The 16,749-nt window shown below is 56.5% G+C and overlaps 6 protein-coding genes across 6 annotated transcripts; 3 read left to right on the top strand and 3 right to left on the bottom strand.

Moving 5' to 3' along the window:
- Positions 1 to 65: 65 nt before the first annotated feature.
- E0L32_011092 (uncharacterized protein) lies at positions 66 to 3,060 on the bottom strand (the record flags this gene model as incomplete). Its single annotated transcript, XM_031133783.1, has 4 exons — positions 66 to 779; positions 838 to 1,103; positions 1,163 to 2,844; positions 2,900 to 3,060. 4 exons carry the CDS (start codon positions 3,058 to 3,060, stop codon positions 66 to 68), a joined length of 2,823 nt encoding a protein of 940 aa, XP_030988658.1.
- Positions 3,061 to 6,563: 3,503 nt separating this feature from the next.
- E0L32_011093 (uncharacterized protein) lies at positions 6,564 to 7,460 on the top strand (the record flags this gene model as incomplete). The annotated part of the gene is made up of 1 exon (XM_031133785.1): positions 6,564 to 7,460. The coding sequence occupies one exon, from the start codon at positions 6,564 to 6,566 to the stop codon at positions 7,458 to 7,460; it is 897 nt and encodes a 298-aa protein (XP_030988659.1).
- A 554-nt stretch (positions 7,461 to 8,014) lies between these two features.
- E0L32_011094 (uncharacterized protein) lies at positions 8,015 to 8,899 on the bottom strand (the record flags this gene model as incomplete). Its single annotated transcript, XM_031133786.1, has 4 exons — positions 8,015 to 8,077; positions 8,146 to 8,208; positions 8,299 to 8,386; positions 8,763 to 8,899. 4 exons carry the CDS (start codon positions 8,897 to 8,899, stop codon positions 8,015 to 8,017), a joined length of 351 nt encoding a protein of 116 aa, XP_030988660.1.
- A 679-nt stretch (positions 8,900 to 9,578) lies between these two features.
- Positions 9,579 to 11,180, bottom strand: E0L32_011095 (uncharacterized protein; the record flags this gene model as incomplete). Its single annotated transcript, XM_031133787.1, has 3 exons — positions 9,579 to 9,686; positions 9,750 to 10,551; positions 10,621 to 11,180. The coding sequence occupies 3 exons, from the start codon at positions 11,178 to 11,180 to the stop codon at positions 9,579 to 9,581; spliced, it is 1,470 nt and encodes a 489-aa protein (XP_030988661.1).
- Positions 11,181 to 11,507: 327 nt separating this feature from the next.
- On the top strand, positions 11,508 to 12,070 carry E0L32_011096 (uncharacterized protein; the record flags this gene model as incomplete). Its single annotated transcript, XM_031133788.1, has 2 exons — positions 11,508 to 11,645; positions 11,735 to 12,070. 2 exons carry the CDS (start codon positions 11,508 to 11,510, stop codon positions 12,068 to 12,070), a joined length of 474 nt encoding a protein of 157 aa, XP_030988662.1.
- Positions 12,071 to 13,753: 1,683 nt separating this feature from the next.
- Positions 13,754 to 16,493, top strand: E0L32_011097 (uncharacterized protein; the record flags this gene model as incomplete). The annotated part of the gene is made up of 4 exons (XM_031133789.1): positions 13,754 to 13,817; positions 13,954 to 14,231; positions 14,368 to 15,712; positions 15,766 to 16,493. 4 exons carry the CDS (start codon positions 13,754 to 13,756, stop codon positions 16,491 to 16,493), a joined length of 2,415 nt encoding a protein of 804 aa, XP_030988663.1.
- Positions 16,494 to 16,749: the final 256 nt, after the last annotated feature.

Here is a 16,749-nt window from a genome sequence, read left to right on the forward strand (position 1 = left end):
GGAGAGCTTGTCCCCCCCCCCCCCCCTTCCCCCCCGCCCCCAGTGTAGCACACAACCTCCCTCAATCAGTCCGACATCTTCTTGCGCTTGCTCGGCCTCCGGCTGCCCGGCCCGTCGCCGCCGACCCAGTGGTCCTTCTCGATCTGGTGCTGCCGCAGGTTGTCCGGCCTGTTCTTGTACTGGCTGCTGCACCCCGGGTAGGGGCACTTGTAGATCTTGGGCGGCGACGTCGAGTGCTGCAGCTTCTTGTGCTTGGCCATGCTGCCCTTGAACCACTGCGGGTCGCCCTTGGGCCGGTACCCGCAGATCTCGCAGCAGCTATTGGCCTCGGTGGCCTTGCTCTGGCCGTCCGATGGCGTGTCGTCGTCGTCGCCAGACGACGACGACGACGGCGGCGTGATCAATGTGCTGCTGCTGCTGGTCTTTTGTTGTTGTTCTGCAGGCTTGGTATGTTGCTGGTCATCAGCGACTGCGGGAATGATAAGGGCTGCCGAGCTGCCGACTGGATCGCTCGGGCCGACGACTTTGTCCTCCTGCTCGCTCTCATTCCCAAGCTGGTTCGTGAATGCGTCGATGAGCCCTTCAAACGTTTCTGACATGTCATCGGAGGCATGAGTAGCGCTCAGTTCCCCGATGATCTGTTCAATCATCGTGATGCAGTGTTCGTAGTACGAGGCTCGGTGCGAAGAAGCCGGCTCGTCCTGTTTGTACAGAGGGTCGCAGAGCCCCCTGACCAAAGGGGCGAACACGTCCGAGAACCTCCGTATAGACATGCATCGCTGAGAGAAGTATGTTAGCCATGGCTGCCTTGGTTGTCTGTGATGAAAACTGACTGACCTTTCCAGCTTGCAATAGCTCCAACTCCAGCCTTCGAACACTGGAGATGAAGCCTTGCCTGAGCCGCGTATCTATGCCTTGAAGGTGGCTGCCAAGCCCCTCGACGCCGGGAAACTTGGAGATCTCCCCGAGGATGTACGTTGCCGCGAAATGGAAGGGACTGTTGCCCGGTGTTTCTAACCTGACATTCCTAAAGTGGTGGTTCCAGATGTCGGAAGTCTTGAGCGAAGCGGTCACACGGTGGACAATGACAGATGATTCGAGCTCTAAAGAGACCTGTGAGTTTGTAGTTCGCATAAGACAAGAATTATCTTTGAAAACATACCGTCTAGGTAGTCCTGAGCAGCAAGGAGAAGAGGGTCCTTGTAGACACTGTTGGTCCCCGCAGGCCCCCCCAGCTCCTTTCCTTTCCTACTTGACGATCGGCGCAGTGCATCGTACTTGGCTCCTAACCGTTGACTCAAGTCGCTTGAGGGGATGGTCCCGGGATTCCATACGGCCGAGACGACCTGTGTATAAGCCCTTTGTTGACTCGGGTCCAAGTAGTAGTTATAAGCCAGTGCTTGCAGGAACAGCGCGTCACAGCGGGATGAGGTGTGGCTTTCGTAGGTGGCCAGGGAGAAGGCGTAGATCAGGTGGATGAAACAGATGGTGTCCATGGGCGAGGTCGGAGGCTGTCCTTGCAGGGAGTTCTGGAGCACTCGGAGGCCTGTTGATGCGATCGAGTTGGGCGAGAGCGTGCGCAGCTGATCCACAAACCGGTTGCCCTGGATGTCCCGAGTGTTGGCTAGAGACGATGTGATATTGACCAGCAGTGCGTCCCACGCGGACACAATCAAGGCTGGGCTCTCCGCTTCGCAAACAGTCGACTCCTTGACGGCAAGTGGCGAGACTGCTCGCACGTCGCCATCTGCTCCGCCAGCGATTATATCAGATTCGTACGACAAGTTTTCGGCGTAGGAGGGCTCAAAGAGGAGAGCGAAGGGATCGGGGGTGAGAAGGTCGGGTAGGACATTGTCCATGGCTGGCAACTCAGCGGGGAGTTCTGACACGGCGTCGTTCGGCAATTGCGGCAGGAACGCATCGGTTTCTAGCCCCGTGCAGCCGCCCATCTCGTTGTCGCCGAAAAAGTCAATAGGACTGACGAGTTCGCCCGTCGGTGATGTCGCACCAGTCTCGAGGCCAGACATGGCGTACGAGCCGTGACTCCACGTCGATATGGGAGAGATGATCGAACTGATGTTGCTCATTGTGCTAGCGTTGGATCTCACGGATGAGCTTGGGGATAGGTTCTTGCTGCGAATGACTGGCTGGACGACTGGCCGAGGCCGTGGAACTCGCTGGGCTGATCCCAAGCCATTCGTGTTGAGCTGCAAGGTCGGTTTGGCAGCCAAGTTCTTCCCCAGGTCCAGACTCTGGAGGTTGATCGTCGGTTCTGCCGGCCACTCGACAAAGGGAATGGCGGGGATAGCAGTCGAGTCGAGTTCGGGGAGAAGGAGAGCCTGAGGGTCGATAGAAGCATCCGCAGCCGGCTGCTCGGGGATGGCAGCCAGTTCAGTCGAGTCTATCTCCATGATCCCGTCGGGGGGAAGCTCCGCGTGGAGCGAATTGTAGCTGGGCGGAGGGGTAAGCGACGCCGAGCCGGGCAGGCAGAGCTCGTCCTCTTGTCCCTTCTTTGGCTTGTGGCCCAGGGAGGAGAAGAAGTTCTTGGCCATGCAGAGCATCTTGCGCCGCTTGGAGGGGTGGCCCAGGCACCTCTTGCACTTGCGGTCGTCGAACCTCTCGAGCCTCATGTGCTCGTAGCACCAGTATTCACACGAGGGCAGCTGGTCGCAGGTAACCAGGTGCCTGAGCATCAGCTCATGGCTGGCGAACCGCCGGGTGCATCGCAGCAGCGGGCATTCGAGCCTCTCCTGGTCCGTCATCCGCTGGCTGGTGTTGCGCTTGACGGCTGCCCAGACGATGAACCTGTGCCTGGCGCATTCATCACTGGATGTGTCACGGCTCCTATGTGGGCCATGTCAGTCTCATGAGATTGGAACATGAGCACAGACTTACCTACACGCATGAGTTTAGCGACTCCGGGTCTATGGAGGGCCGGAATGAGTGTGAGCTCCGGCGTAGCGAGAAGCGGCTGCTCGGGGCCGGGGACGTGGCTCGTGGGAGGACGGTGAACGCAGCGTCGTCCTCCAGCAAGGACAAAGGCGCCTTCTTGGAGTCCATCGTCGGCGTGTCGTGCTGCCTGGCCAGTCACGTTCAATGGACGGGGAAGAGGCAATGGATGGGCGGAAACGTGATCATGACCATTATCCGCCACCCGTTTTTACTTTATTTCATTTCTTGCCTGAGTTGTCATCTACAGAATGGCAGGCAAGGCCAATTGTCGACATCATCGCCGACAGGTCCTACTGGGTAGACGACGGGGCGGGGGAACGGTTAGGACTTTGGGTGTAGGACTTTGGTTGTGGCGGGCGGGTGGTGCTGGGCTGAGGGATGCAGGGGTGTAAGAGGAGGTGGAGTGGCTGCCTCTCTGATCTTTCACGCCGGGGAGTTCTTCGCTGCGGCGCAGGACTAGGATCAATCAATGAATGAGCTTTGCCTAGGAAAATGGAGACACGGCTCTTGCCTTGCTGACCGTCCAGCACACAATACGCCGCGCCCGAGGCAAGTCATCCGATTATATAAACAGGTGTGCCTTGTTCTGTCTTGGGAACAGAGGGCATTCTGCCTTTGCCCACATTTCGAGGTGGCCGTGGCCAATCGTCGGCTCTGGCGGGGTCGCAATCGGGGCTGACAAGGCAGATTTTCCCAGGACAGCGAGGGGAGGACTCTGAGCACGCCGAGCTGACTCTGTCCAGGCCGATGAAGAGCCAAGCGGTCTCTACTCCATTGCCCTCGATACGGCGCGAAAGATAACTAGCTGTCATGCACATGAAAGCGAAGAAGTATGAGTACACGTGCGCTGACACCTTACCAAACAATGCGTACACCTCACCATCCGAATCCAGCAGGCGACGATGCCGCGAGCCGTCGAGTCCTACATCCCATGCCGGCAGTCGGTCCAGGAAAAATAAGAGGTCGTCAACCGGCGAGAGGATGAAACCTGTTTTTGGACCACTGTCACCCCTCAGGGTCTGCATGGACTGAATTCACTCGGGGTGTCGCGACACATGCACGGAAGCCAAGACAGTCTTGGCTTTTGTGTGAACAAGAATTGTGTGGTTTAGGTCCGAGTGATGACCCCCTCCCCCCAGAGTCGCACAACATCATCCAGTGCAAGTCGAGGTGCAGTGCGTGCAGCAGGGAGCAGGCCCGAGATAAGGTCGCCCGTTCCCATCACTTGCCATCCCTATCTCGCATCAGCAGGCGTTTATTAGCATGCTTGTTTGTTCACCGCATCGCATACGGCATGATGGCGCGAATATGACGCCGCTAGCAGTGGGAGCGATACTCGATATGTGTCCAGTGGTTTGAAGAAGGCAAACACGGCTGCTGTGCAGAAGTGACGTGCTCCGAGGACCCTTCGTCCACGTCTGAAGTCTGCCATTGGCTCCCGAGCACGTCGTGTGTTTGAGGTTGATGATTCCCCAACGAGCGGAAGCTAGGACTGGTCCCGGGGAAAAAGACTTGGCCCCCCCTCCACACCCCTCCACACCCCTCCACCATGTTCGTGGACCCCTCCAGACGATCAGTGGTCATCTTGGTCGATTCGACAGACCGAATGTTTCAAAATGCTCGCCTGCAGGAGCGTGGGGTTTTGTTTCTGCCAATGCCTCCACGAGTCCAGAGACAAGAGGGAAAAACTTGCTCAAGTCAAGAGCTTGCGGGATGTTTAGGAACCCAACATGACGCACAGAGTCCCCGTCGCAATCCGAGCAGGCTTACTCACAGCAAGTTCTCTAGGTATCCCTATTTGGGAGGATGTCTGCCAGGCAATGCCAATGCTACAAGTCGTTGGCAAAGATAACCTTTGGTCACCAGCAACCCCGGACCAGTCTTGTCGTCTTCGCGGAGAGACCATTGCTCCGGCGGATGCTGACTTTGGCTCACATGGTCCCGAGCAAGGGCGCGCCGTCTGCCAGCCACGGCGAGCCATGCCACTGAATGGCTCGTCAAAAAGACCCCGGTCGGGCGTAGTGGTGGTGACAGAGATGTTTGGTTCGTCAATCTAAAAATCTCAAACTTCAAAGAACAGGAGTCTGGGCCCACCTCGACCACTCTTCTCGTCTCCCTCACATGGCCCGTTTGACAGTTGGGTCCTCTCTGCTCCTCTCTGCTCCTCTTTGCTCCTCCACACCAACACAACCGGGCTTGCGTATCTGGTTGCGTCGAGACCTTCACCACTGCAGCCATGGCCCATGGTGTGTCCCCTGATCTCCACCCAATGGTCTGAAGCATACGCTTATCATGCTATCGAGGCCGCGCTCGCGTGCTTCCCTGGGCAGCGGCTGGGCCTCGGAGAGACATCCATGGATGGATGGGGGATCGGCTGCCCGTCGGTTGGCTCGTCTCCCAACATCTGCGTGCATACCAGGCCGGCGAGCCCGCCTATGACCTAGCAGATGGTATCTCTTGGCTCTGGGATCCCTTGGAGAGGAGGTCCCGGCGGTCTGGATATCGTTGATTGACGTGGTGTCGTCTTTATATCTGGCGATGCCCCAGGTGTGTGCCGTCGCAGACCGGGAAAGACTTTTACTGCTTCTTTCTTCGACAGCAGGCGCTGCTCTTCCCATCCATTTCTGCCTCTCGAGACAAGGGTGACCTGGGGACCTTTTTCGTTTCCATTATTTGCTTCATCCTGAGCTTTCTGTGTCTAGCTCTCTCTCTGAGCTTCTTTTATCCCTTTTAATCACACCGGATCCTTGACGTTCGAGACCGAGATCCGCTGGCTTTTTGAAACAATCTCTTCCTACTTGAAGCGGCTACGAAGCTTGATTCTTCTGAGGTTGTCCACAACGCGCTTCTCACTGCATCATCATCCCACACACTCTCGTCCCTCTTGCTGTTACTACCACCCACTACAACCACACTACCAGTCTGTTGGTGAACGGGAGGGGACCCCGCCCAGCCATCAAATACCATACTTTTTTTTTGGCCTCTACTTGCTTCGCCAGTCTACTTCGTCCCCGCCGCCCCGAGCCAATACCGACCGCACTAGACACAGGCCGTGCCAAGCCAATGAGACGGCACTCTCCTACCACATGGCTACCATTACGGAGCTCGATTTGAGTGCTTGTCACTCAAATTCGATAGTGGACAAAATCAATGCGGTCCCCGGTCTAAAGACCAGCACCGGTAAGAACAGAAATATTCTTCTTTGTTTTTTTGAGTCTTCATCTCTTCTAGAATACTCTGTCTTCGACCTTGTCGTGTGATCTTGCTGCTTTCCCAGCTGTGACGGAATACATAGGGGACAGTATCCCCCAAGGGTTGCTTCTTCAATTGCACAATTCGTGAAGCTCTCCTTGCAACGCAACACGACTCGACTGGACCTGACCTGACCTGACCTCACTCCCGGTCCCGCCTTGATCTCGAGTCGTGCATGTGCCTCAACAGAAGTCGACAAAAGCTTGCGCTTATCTGAAATTTCTATTTCTCGTCTTTCTGCAATTGGCACTGCCACCAAGGGTCAAACAAAAAAGAGTACAAGCAAACTCACACTCTGCAAACCCTCCCCAGCATTCTTCACCTTCCTGCGCGCCAACCTCGTCCTCCCGCCCTCGGCCATGTCCTCCAACGTCAACACGCCCCTCCTCGAGCCGACCACCTCCCAGACCATGGAGCAGCCCGCCCCGGCCGCCCTAGCAAGCGGCAGCAGCAGCGATAGCCATCCGCCGCCTCTGCCAAACATGGACGACATCCCGCCCCTGTCCCTCGAGGTCCTGACCGACCGCAACGACAAGGTCGACGCCCTGCGCCTCGTCGCCGACAGCGTCGCCCAGCAGCGCCAGCAGGCCTCGCGCGACCTCGTCACCCACCCGCTGTGCCTCGCCGCGCTCACGGCCGTCGCCGCCGCCGCCCACCAGCTCGTCTGGGTGGCCCGCGCGCACCGCGACGTCGGCGTCGGCCTCGCCCTGCTCAGCGGCCTGCTCATGACCTACCTGCTCGCCATCCGGTACGTCACGGCGCCCTACCTCAAGCGCGCCGAGGACATGAAGTACGCGTGGCTCGTGTCGGACGACGCCCCCGGCGCGGAGGACGTCGTCATCGGCACCCGCTACGGCGGCGAGATCATCGGCGCCTGCGTCCTCCGGCTCGAGCCCAACCTCGCCGGCCTGCCCGGCAGCGGAAGCGGCGGCAGCGGCACCAAGCGCCGGACCCGCGGCGGCGGCGGCGGCGGGTCGGCCAGCCTCAAGGGCGGCCGGGGCGTGATCCGCGCCTGGACGACGCGCCTGCGGTACCGCGGCCGCGGCGTCGGCGCCGACATGCTGCACGAGGCCGTGCGCGTGACGCGCGAGCGCTGCGGCCGCGACGCCGAGGTCGGGTTCGCGCGCGAGCACGCCAACAGCGAGATGGTGCTGCCCGAGATGTTCAACGGGTCCTTCCGGCGGCGCGAGCGCAGGGCCGCCCGGGCCCTCGAGAACGTGCTGGCCGAGATGGAGGGCAGCAAGAAGAGGAAGTAAAAGCTTTTTTCGAGAGAGAAGGGGGAGGGGGGAGGGGGGCACTTGATCTTAACGAAAGGGAAGATATGTTGCCTGTTGCTAGTCGGAGGCTCGGATGGATGGGTGTAATGTTGAGGGAACGGCATAGTGCTAGGTTGGGGGAATAGGGGTTACGGTTTCAGAATCAATGATACCCAGCGTTGACATATATAGACTTCTTGCATTTTCTCCTCTTCTGGTCTTAGGTACTCTTTATACCTATTACCTGAGTATATGACAAATAGAGTGATATCCATCACTAATAGTACAACTAGGCGCCCAGTTACATATAACCATTGTCCACAACATCATCAAGTTAACACTTCATGCAATAATCCCCTGCCTGTGATATCAACAAGGCCCGAATCCCATCCGTCCTCGTTAGTCGTGACAAACCGTAAAAGCCAACCAGTCCAGATATCAAATCAGTGGTATCTCAAAAAGCAAAAGCCATAGAACCCCTAATCTCTCAACAAACGCCGGATCCAGATCATTCATACAGGGTCATATGGTTGAAGAAGTCTCGTCATGATTCTTCATCGCTCGGCCTCACCGAAGCCGTAGATGGTCTTACCATTACGCTTCAGCGAGTAGACCACCTAGGTTTGGGCAATGTTTAGCAAAGCTCTCCCAGCATTGCTGAAGACAAGGGTGGTTCATCACTTACATCAGCGACTGTGATGGTCTTGCCGTTTCGATGCTCTGCAAAGACGACGCAGTCATGAATAATCTACCAAGTTTAAGTTGTTAGACTCGTATGGCTTTCATAAAAGCCCCAACTTGCTGTTGTAAAATAGCGGGGACCAGTAGCGGTTCTCACCATGCGAAGACGAGTCTTTAGAGCCTCACGGACGTCATCGTAGATGGCGGAGGAGATGCGTTTGACGCCTCCCCGGCGAGCGATGCGTCTGTTGGCCGAGGCGTGCAACCGTTAGTGTCTCTAGTTGGACAGGGCGCAAGAGAACAGGGATTGGGAATGAGGTGAACGCAAAATCAAGCAAATTAGACCAGATCAAAAGATCGGAAAAGCGTGCACTCACCGAATAGCAGGTTTTGCTGTAGAGAGTGCAAGTCCCACACGTCAGTTCTCACAATCCCGTCACGTCAACCCGAACAATGCACAGGACAACAATTCATTGTCCGAGAAAAAGGGCCCATACTGATACCGCGAATTGTATCTCTCGCAATCTTTCTGCATGTCGTGCAACGGAAATACCCCAAATGGTCAGCTTCTCGTCAGAAAAAAATGCGAAAGAGCTGCAGGAATCTCATCTCACAACTTACCGGTGGCGCTTCCCACTGAGCACTGCTTTGCCCTTGCCGCCAACCATGCCTGGTTTGTACGGCGCCGAGCTGGGCGCGCTGCTGCTGGGCGCAGTGAGGCCCTTCGGACCTCCGCTCTTCGGAACCGTAGGAGGCATAGTGCTTTGTGGCTGCGAATATGCACCGTACAAGAGCTCTTCCGGTGCGCTTTAGTCCAACCGGTCTTCCAAAGGACTGGAGCTGGATGAGCGAATGGTGGTGATGGGTCTGCAATGGATATCAACGGGCGGGTGGGTGTACCTAGCCTTAGTTGGCGGGATGGATGAAAGAGGTTGCTAGGCGGACGGGGAAAAAGACTAGGCTCCAGTCCAAGTCTGGTCAACCCGGCTCAAGATAAGATACCAAGAATTGGAGGTCTGGTACCCAGTAATTCACAGTGTGGTCGGGTTTGAGGTAAACACTGTATGACACTGATTCTGAGTCTCGACTGACAGCCCGGATTGCCTTCAGATGATTGCTCTCTGTTTGCCGAATATCGTATCCATAGGGATAGTTTGCGAGGGAAGACTAAGATAGCAGTACTGAATAAGAAAAGTGCATTAATATTACTACAGCGGCGCGTGTTGCTATTTGTTATCTATCCAACCTCTTCTGTTGGCCACACACGCTCGACTTGGATGATTCGCAAACAAAACGAGGGACATTGCGACATGGGTATAAACGAGTGACCCGCCTCTATCGCCTTTCTTCAACGCCAGCCATTACATCCGTCGTGAACCCGAACATTAAGGGGGAACCTTTGGTGCACAAAGTTTAGTTCGCGAAGCAGAGAGTGCTCTATTCCGAGATGAAGGTCGCCTCGGCAAAGAGATCGCCCTCCTCTGAGATCTCGGTCTCGTCGCCGATCGTCAGCTTCAGGGTGAGCTTCTTGCTGCGAGGGAAGTACTAGAGACGAAGTTAGCAACGATGTCTCGATAATAGCACCTCAACCGCGGGTATTTTCTTTACCTGGTAGATGTACGGCTTAGTACCAGCGGCGCCGGCCACGATCTTCTTGACGAAGCCGGGGACCTCGGCCATGACGTCGACGCGGTCCAACCGCTCCTCCAGCGACCCCTCCAGGCGAGCCTCCACCGCTTTCCCGTCGCTGGTGGTCCCAGACCACGAGTACTTGACCTCCTCGGGCTCCTTCCAGTCGTTCTCGCTGTCCTCCTTGGCCTTGGTGTGCTCGGCCTTGTGCAGAACTCCGGCAGTGATGAGCTGGCCATCCTTGGCGAGACCGCCGACAGACACGACCGTGGAGCCGTAGGACGGCGGCGTCGTGTACTCCATCATGATTGCCGAGTAAGTCGGGCCCTGGAAGTCGACAAAGTTCCACCTCGCGGCAGCGTGGTGGGGCTTCATGCCCTGCAGGGCGTGGACGAAGAAGGCCCTGCCCTTCAGGTCGATAGGGCCCTCCTTGGTGGTGACGGTGCCCTCGGCAGCGCATCGCGGCCAGAAGGCATGGCGCATGGATCCCCACGGGTTCTCAAGGTCGGTTCCGAAGAGGGTCTTACCGGTCTTGCCGGCGTGGAAGCCGGGAGCTGAGCGGGTGACCTTGAGGTTGACAATGGCCCTCTCGTCGTTCAGGGACTTGATCGTATAGAAGGAGCCGTCCTCGGAGAGCTCCACTGCGCAGTCGGTAGCATAGAACGACGTCATGTCCTCGCTGAATTCGTGCTGGTGAAGCGGTGTCGAGCACCAGAGGTGGGGCTGGGAGCCGTCGAGGTAGAAGACCTTGCAGTTGAACTGGCATGTCGTGCGAATGCCGCTGAACAACGTGGATGGTCAGCATTTCCGGTTTCTCAGCATACGAGACACGCAAATACACAAGACGTACGCCACATTGCTATAGATGACCTGTGCAAGCACAGCGTAGCCACTCTCCGTCGTGATGTAAAAGCTCTGCGTCTCGACGCAGGTCGAGTCCATAGCCTGCCATTTGAGGTCGGCGCGAGTGAGTTCCGTGTACGGAGTCGACTTGGCCTCTTCAGCAACCGACTTGATTGCCGACGGGCCATATATGGGCTCCTGGGTGCCGGCCACGTTGGCCAGCCTGGCGAGCTCTTGGTCAGTACGGGTCTGTGGTGGGTAAACATCATAGCGCAGTCTCTGCTCACTGTTGTTTGGCCCAGTTGAACATGGTGGACGTCGTCGACCGGGTGGTGCGGGATCAGGTGAAGAAGAGACGGGATTGGGAACACAAAACCGTCTAGATTTCAAGGAGAGCGGAGGTAGGAAGATGATGCAGAGTTTTCCAGGGAGGTATGCGATATGGATCTTTCGACTTTCACCGCCCGCAAAGAGTCGTGGGAATCTAAAAGTGCCCGAAAGGTCGGGGCGGCGGCCCCTCCTGTGGGTTTGCGGTTCTGGCGGATCGTCCCCTGGGCCCTGTGACATCAGGCGGTCAATCCGGGCTAGTTAGGCTCGTCATCGAGCGACCACTCTTTTACAGTAGCCCGGCAGGCGGGGAGGGGTGCCCTGGAAAACCGCCCAGCAAGCGCCTAGGCATTATGCGTACAAGTACAGTGCGCCAGCTGACAGCCATGCGCGCCATGCAGGGGAATTCGGGCGTGGGTGCGCCTCAGGCCCACATCGCATCGCAACGTGTGGCTCGAGCTTCCCGAAATTTTGGGATCGGGGAAAACCTCATGCGAGCGACGTTCGCGTGCCATCTGACCATTCGAGGAACGACACCCGGTCAATCACCGCACACAGCTCAACACCATGTCGAAGGCTCGAGGCGCCGCCGGTGGCGTCGACCAGATCGTCAAGCTCATCGTCGGAGCTGGCCAGGCCAGCCCCAGTCCGCCTGTTGGTCCGGCGCTGGGCAGTAAGGGTATCAAGTCGATGGACTTTTGCAAGGTTTGTCGCATCGCCGATTCAGCTCAAGCGTGATGAAGCATCACCAGTCAGATGGGTTGTGAGGCTGACTCCATGTTGCGCGCCTCTAGGAGTTCAATGCGAGGACAGCACACATCAACCCGGGCACCCCTATGCCCGTCCGGGTGACCGTTCGACCGGACAGGACATTCCACTTCGACGTCCGCACCCCTCATACCTCCTGGCTCCTGCTCAACGCTGCAGAAGTCCCCCTAGGGAAGAAAGGCAAGCGGAAAGGAGCGAGCAACCCGGGCACCGAGACGGTCGGGACCGTCTCGCTGAAGCACATCTACGAGATCGCCAAAATCAAGCAGTCCGAGCTCCGGCTCTCCGGTCTCCCGCTGCAGGGTCTCTGCCGGTCCATCATCTACCAAGCAAAGTCCATTGGCCTTGCGGTAGTTGCATAATCATATCTGCCCTGGAGCAGTCAGGCGTTTAAAATGGATTGCATTTGATGGATTAGTAGCGAAAACCACGATAGCGGGCACAGATCCCAACGTCACTGTCACATATATATAACCCCATCTACATGTATTCTTACCATTGTACAATAAAATATCTGTCCAGCCATTGGAAAGTTTCATCTCGACGGCTGCTTTGAACTTTTGGGAGATCAATTACCTCCCAAACGGCGAACATGCGAGATACCGCTTTGAAACTTTGAATGAGGCTCCAAACTATCACCTAATATCATTCCGCAAATAGCAATTCAAGATAGACTCGGTGCAGATCCCACGCAAGGGTTACGCACCGGTATGAGATACCAGGCACAGGCCAATGGTAATAGAGGAATTCCGCCTGAATTACAGCATGCGAAGGCGGTTACATCAGCCGCAACAACCTCAACCGAGGCTGGCAATTGCTGATTTTTTGTGGGCAACAGGAACTCCACGGCTATTGGCTAGCTGTGAGTGAGGACCGGCAGGCCTGGACATCCAGAAGGGGTATTCCGCAAAGGTCTTCATGTGAAAAGCGTCCTTGAATTGCCGCGTCTAGCCTATGGCACCAGGCATTCACATGGCACCCTCACATAACCGGAGCCGAAGTTCTGGGATCGGTGCCAATTCTGTGCCAAGACGGGCGCTTGTACCGCATGGCAGCCCAGCAAGGGAGTAAATGTGGTACCAACCTTGACAGGGAAAAAAAAGACAGAGATTTTGCAGACATTTCTTTGCTTGTTTATTAGCCACCCAATAATGGATGCTCGGTGTGGCCAAGTGGCTAGCTAGGACCAAGAGTGCATTTTTCCTGCGAGCCCAGGCCGGCCAGTGACGCTTGCAAGACCGGAAGGGCGAGGGGAGTGAGGTCACGACGCTGAGTAAGTGGCCTTTTGTTGCATGGTCTCCCCTAGCCATGGGAATAACATCAACCCCTCACAGCACAAAGACAGCTAGGGTCCTGCAAGAGGGACAGACAGACTCAGGTAAAAAAGTTACTGCGTGTTGGCCGTGTGCGAACGAGTCGTCTGAAACAGGTGCTTTGAGTGGTGGGATGACGACCTTACTCGTCACCTTATGGCGGGCCTCCGGGCTAACCAGGCATGCGGCCGGGTTTTACAGCGAATTTTGCTCGAAACGAGTCAGGACCCACGGCAATGGCAGGAGACAGGACGGATGGACAATTCGTTCCCACGCGGGCGACCACGGACTGCCCAGACTGGATTTCGCGAAGAGAAGGGAGTCCCGCCCGGTCCGAATGTGAGTCGAATGGAGTGGGGCCTGAAATCCAAGCCAGGCCAGATGTACTTGGCAAACTGTCAGGAATTCCGCGGGCAGAGGTGGGCCAGGGTAAAATAAGCGCCCCCTTGCTGGGGACCTCCCTGTGGTATTTAGGTGGGCGGGTAGCCCTGCTGCAAGGGAAAAGTACCTGACAAGGGTATCGAAATTTAAGCCTGCAACCGTTCATCAGCCAGGTACCTCTGGGCCAGCAGAGCTTAGACCCCACCATTGATCTCTGCCATCATCGAGCGAGAAAGGCGCTTCTTCTGTGCTTCTTTCTCAACCTTACGATCTCTTTTTCTCCACCGTGCCACCCTGCCCTTGGGCTTCACTTCTCTGTGTACATCCTTTCCTCTGTATCTTGTATTCACAATGGCCTCTTCTTCGGGCGAGACCATGCCGGAGCAGCAGGAGAAGCTGGCGCACCAGACTCAGGGTATGTACTGATAAACCCCTCCTTCCCTTAGTCCCGGTCAGCAGAGATAGCCGGGTGCCTCGAGGGAAATCCACGATCGCAGACGAAAGAGCTCGTGGTGCCTCTCCGTTTGGGCCTCACTAACACCAATTGACAGATGAAGTCCACGATGCGCCGGATTCTCAGCCGCAGGGCAAGCATCCCGAAGCAGGCACATCCACACCTTCAGTGCGCTTCAGTTCGGCCGTGCAGGAGATATCACCCCCGGTCGACAATGCTCCTAGCCAAGAAGACCAGAGTCTCGGACAACCCGGCGAGGCCACCCCAGAAATGCTCAAGGCGCTTTCCAAGAGCCTCCAGGGAGGTTTCAACAATCTCCAGGAGCGCCGCATGAACATCTTCTCCTTCGAGCCGTTTTCATTGCCCGCATCACGAGTACGTATACCGCTTGCAATACACCTCATATGCCAGACAGATGTTTTCCTCCTTCCACTGTCGCCCTTGTCTTATCGGGCGGCTGTAGAGGCAAGAGCTTGTGAAGCCGAGCCAGAGACTGACGTCTATACAAAAGGTTCCCTCCAACGAAGACGACTCCAGAAATGCAACCCGGGAGCACACACGTAGCTCTGGAAGTGGTCGTCCATCACCTCTGCTTGGCCCCAAGAACCCGGACCTGCACTCCCCTCCTCTTACGCCTTCTGGGACGGAATATTTAGAAGGCGACTCAAAACGCCTAAGCCACTCACATGTAGAGCGAGCCACGCTGAGCCCCCATCACGATGTCATCACTCCGCAGGACTCGACAGCTCACGACTCATCGCGGTTGTCAACAACAAAACTTGCGCATAGGCCGGCATCGCATGAAGAGGTTTCCAAACGCCCGGATTCCTCGGATGATAGGGAACACACGACACAATCAGACCATCGCAAGGGCATGTTTTCACTTGGTCCCCGGGACAGCGGATCCCTACCCGTGTCACGGGAGGGCAGTCCGTCGCGGTCTTCGGCCGCATCACAGTACACTCGCCCATTCACGCCTTCTGGGGATCTCAACGACCCGTATGCGGCCAACAAGCGCATGCCGCAGAACCAGAACAAGATCGAGCCGAGATTTGTATTCAACCGCAAGAAGAAGCACTCGCCTAGCTCGTCCAGCACTAGTCTCGGCAAGCACTCGGAGAAACGCCACTCTGCTTTGTACAATAAGAAAGACGAGCTGATGCAACACGAGACCGGCTCCTCCGCCTTTGGTCACCATAAACAAGGGTCCATGGCAGACCTCAAGAGGTTCTTCAAGATGGGAGGGCATCACAAAGCGAAACGCGCCGCCTCTCCGTCAGCTTCCGTGAGATCCGGAACTCGAACGCCACCCAGCTCGAAATCCGCGGTGCAAATTCCGTTTGGTGACGATCACGGCCTCTCATCCAAGTACGGAAAGCTCGGCAAAGTCTTGGGTTCCGGAGCCGGCGGCTCGGTCAGGCTCATGAAGCGGAGCGAGGACAATACGATTTTCGCCGTCAAGGAGTTCCGTCCTCGCCACTCGTACGAGACCGAAAAAGAGTATGTGAAGAAGCTTACCGCAGAATACTGCATGGGCTCTTCGCTTCACCACGGCAACATCATCGAGACCCTGGATATCGTCCAGGAGAAAGGGAAATGGTATGAGGTGATGGAGTACGCACCCTACGACCTTTTTGCCATCGTGATGACTGGCAAGATGTCACGGGAAGAGGTCGCATGCTGCTTCCTTCAAATCTTGAGTGGTGTCACGTACCTCCACAGTATGGGTCTTGCGCACCGCGATCTCAAGCTGGACAATGTGGTCGTGAGTGATCGCGGTATCATCAAGATTATTGATTTTGGAAGCGCACACGTTTTCAAGTACCCTTTCGAGAGTGGGATGGTCATGGCTTCCGGTAAGTTGATCTAGTGCTTCGTAGTTGGAGCTCATCATTGACCCTTTCCATAGGAATCGTCGGTTCGGACCCATACCTCGCTCCAGAGGTGTATGACGAGCGGAAATACGACCCTACGGCAGTCGATATCTGGTCACTGGCGATTATCTATTGCTGCATGACACTTCGACGCTTCCCCTGGAAGGTTCCTCGCATGACCGACAACTCCTTCAAGCTATTTGCAGCGGATCCTACTCCTGGTCACGACCCGAGAAGGCTGGTGCTTCCGCACGCAAAATCGACTAATGCGCTCTACGACACCCCTGGTCGGGACACTCACATCCACGATCCTTCAAGAAAGGGCACGCGCGCGGATGTTCTGAAGATGCAGGATGTGGCGGACAACAACCTGCACAAGGAGGGTGAGACCCGCGACGCCGAGAAGAAGGACGACAGTCCCGAGGCGGACAAGAGAGCCAGCATGGACGGGGCAGGCGAGGGCGACAAGAAGCATAACCCGGCGACCCACGAGAAGAAGAGCGATGGTACTCTGGCGCCTCCAGCGGAGAAGAAGGAAGTGATCAGGGGTCCTTGGCGTATACTGCGACTCCTGCCCCGCGAGAGCAGACACGTCATCGGCCGGATGCTGCAGATCAACCCCAAGGAACGGATTAGAATGCCGGAGATCCTGGAAGACCCCTGGGTCGCCAACACCGTGATCTGCCGGCAGATCGGGCCCGGCGTGGTCATCAACGCTGATGATCACACTCATATTCTCGAACCACCCTCTGCTGCGAAATAAGCCCAGGCGACATTGAGGAGGGGAAAGACGTCGCGCAGAAATTGCTGGCGTAGTTTAATTGGTTTTATCGGATTCTTGCATTGGGCGTTTCTGGTGCATACTCTTTAGATGTGTTGGGCAGGCGAGAAGCGATTGGATTTGCGACAGAGCAGGGGACAGGTTATACGTCGTCACGGTCTGGTTTAGATTGGGGCGATTCCACCACTGTCGTATAGGTCATGTAGACACAGGGAAAGACATAGCATGCAAAAGGAGC

The sequence above is a fragment of the Thyridium curvatum genome, assembly GCF_004353045.1.
Source record: "Thyridium curvatum strain D216 chromosome Unknown NODE_98_length_142638_cov_87.939612, whole genome shotgun sequence".
Lineage (NCBI taxonomy): Eukaryota > Fungi > Ascomycota > Sordariomycetes > Thyridiales > Thyridiaceae > Thyridium > Thyridium curvatum.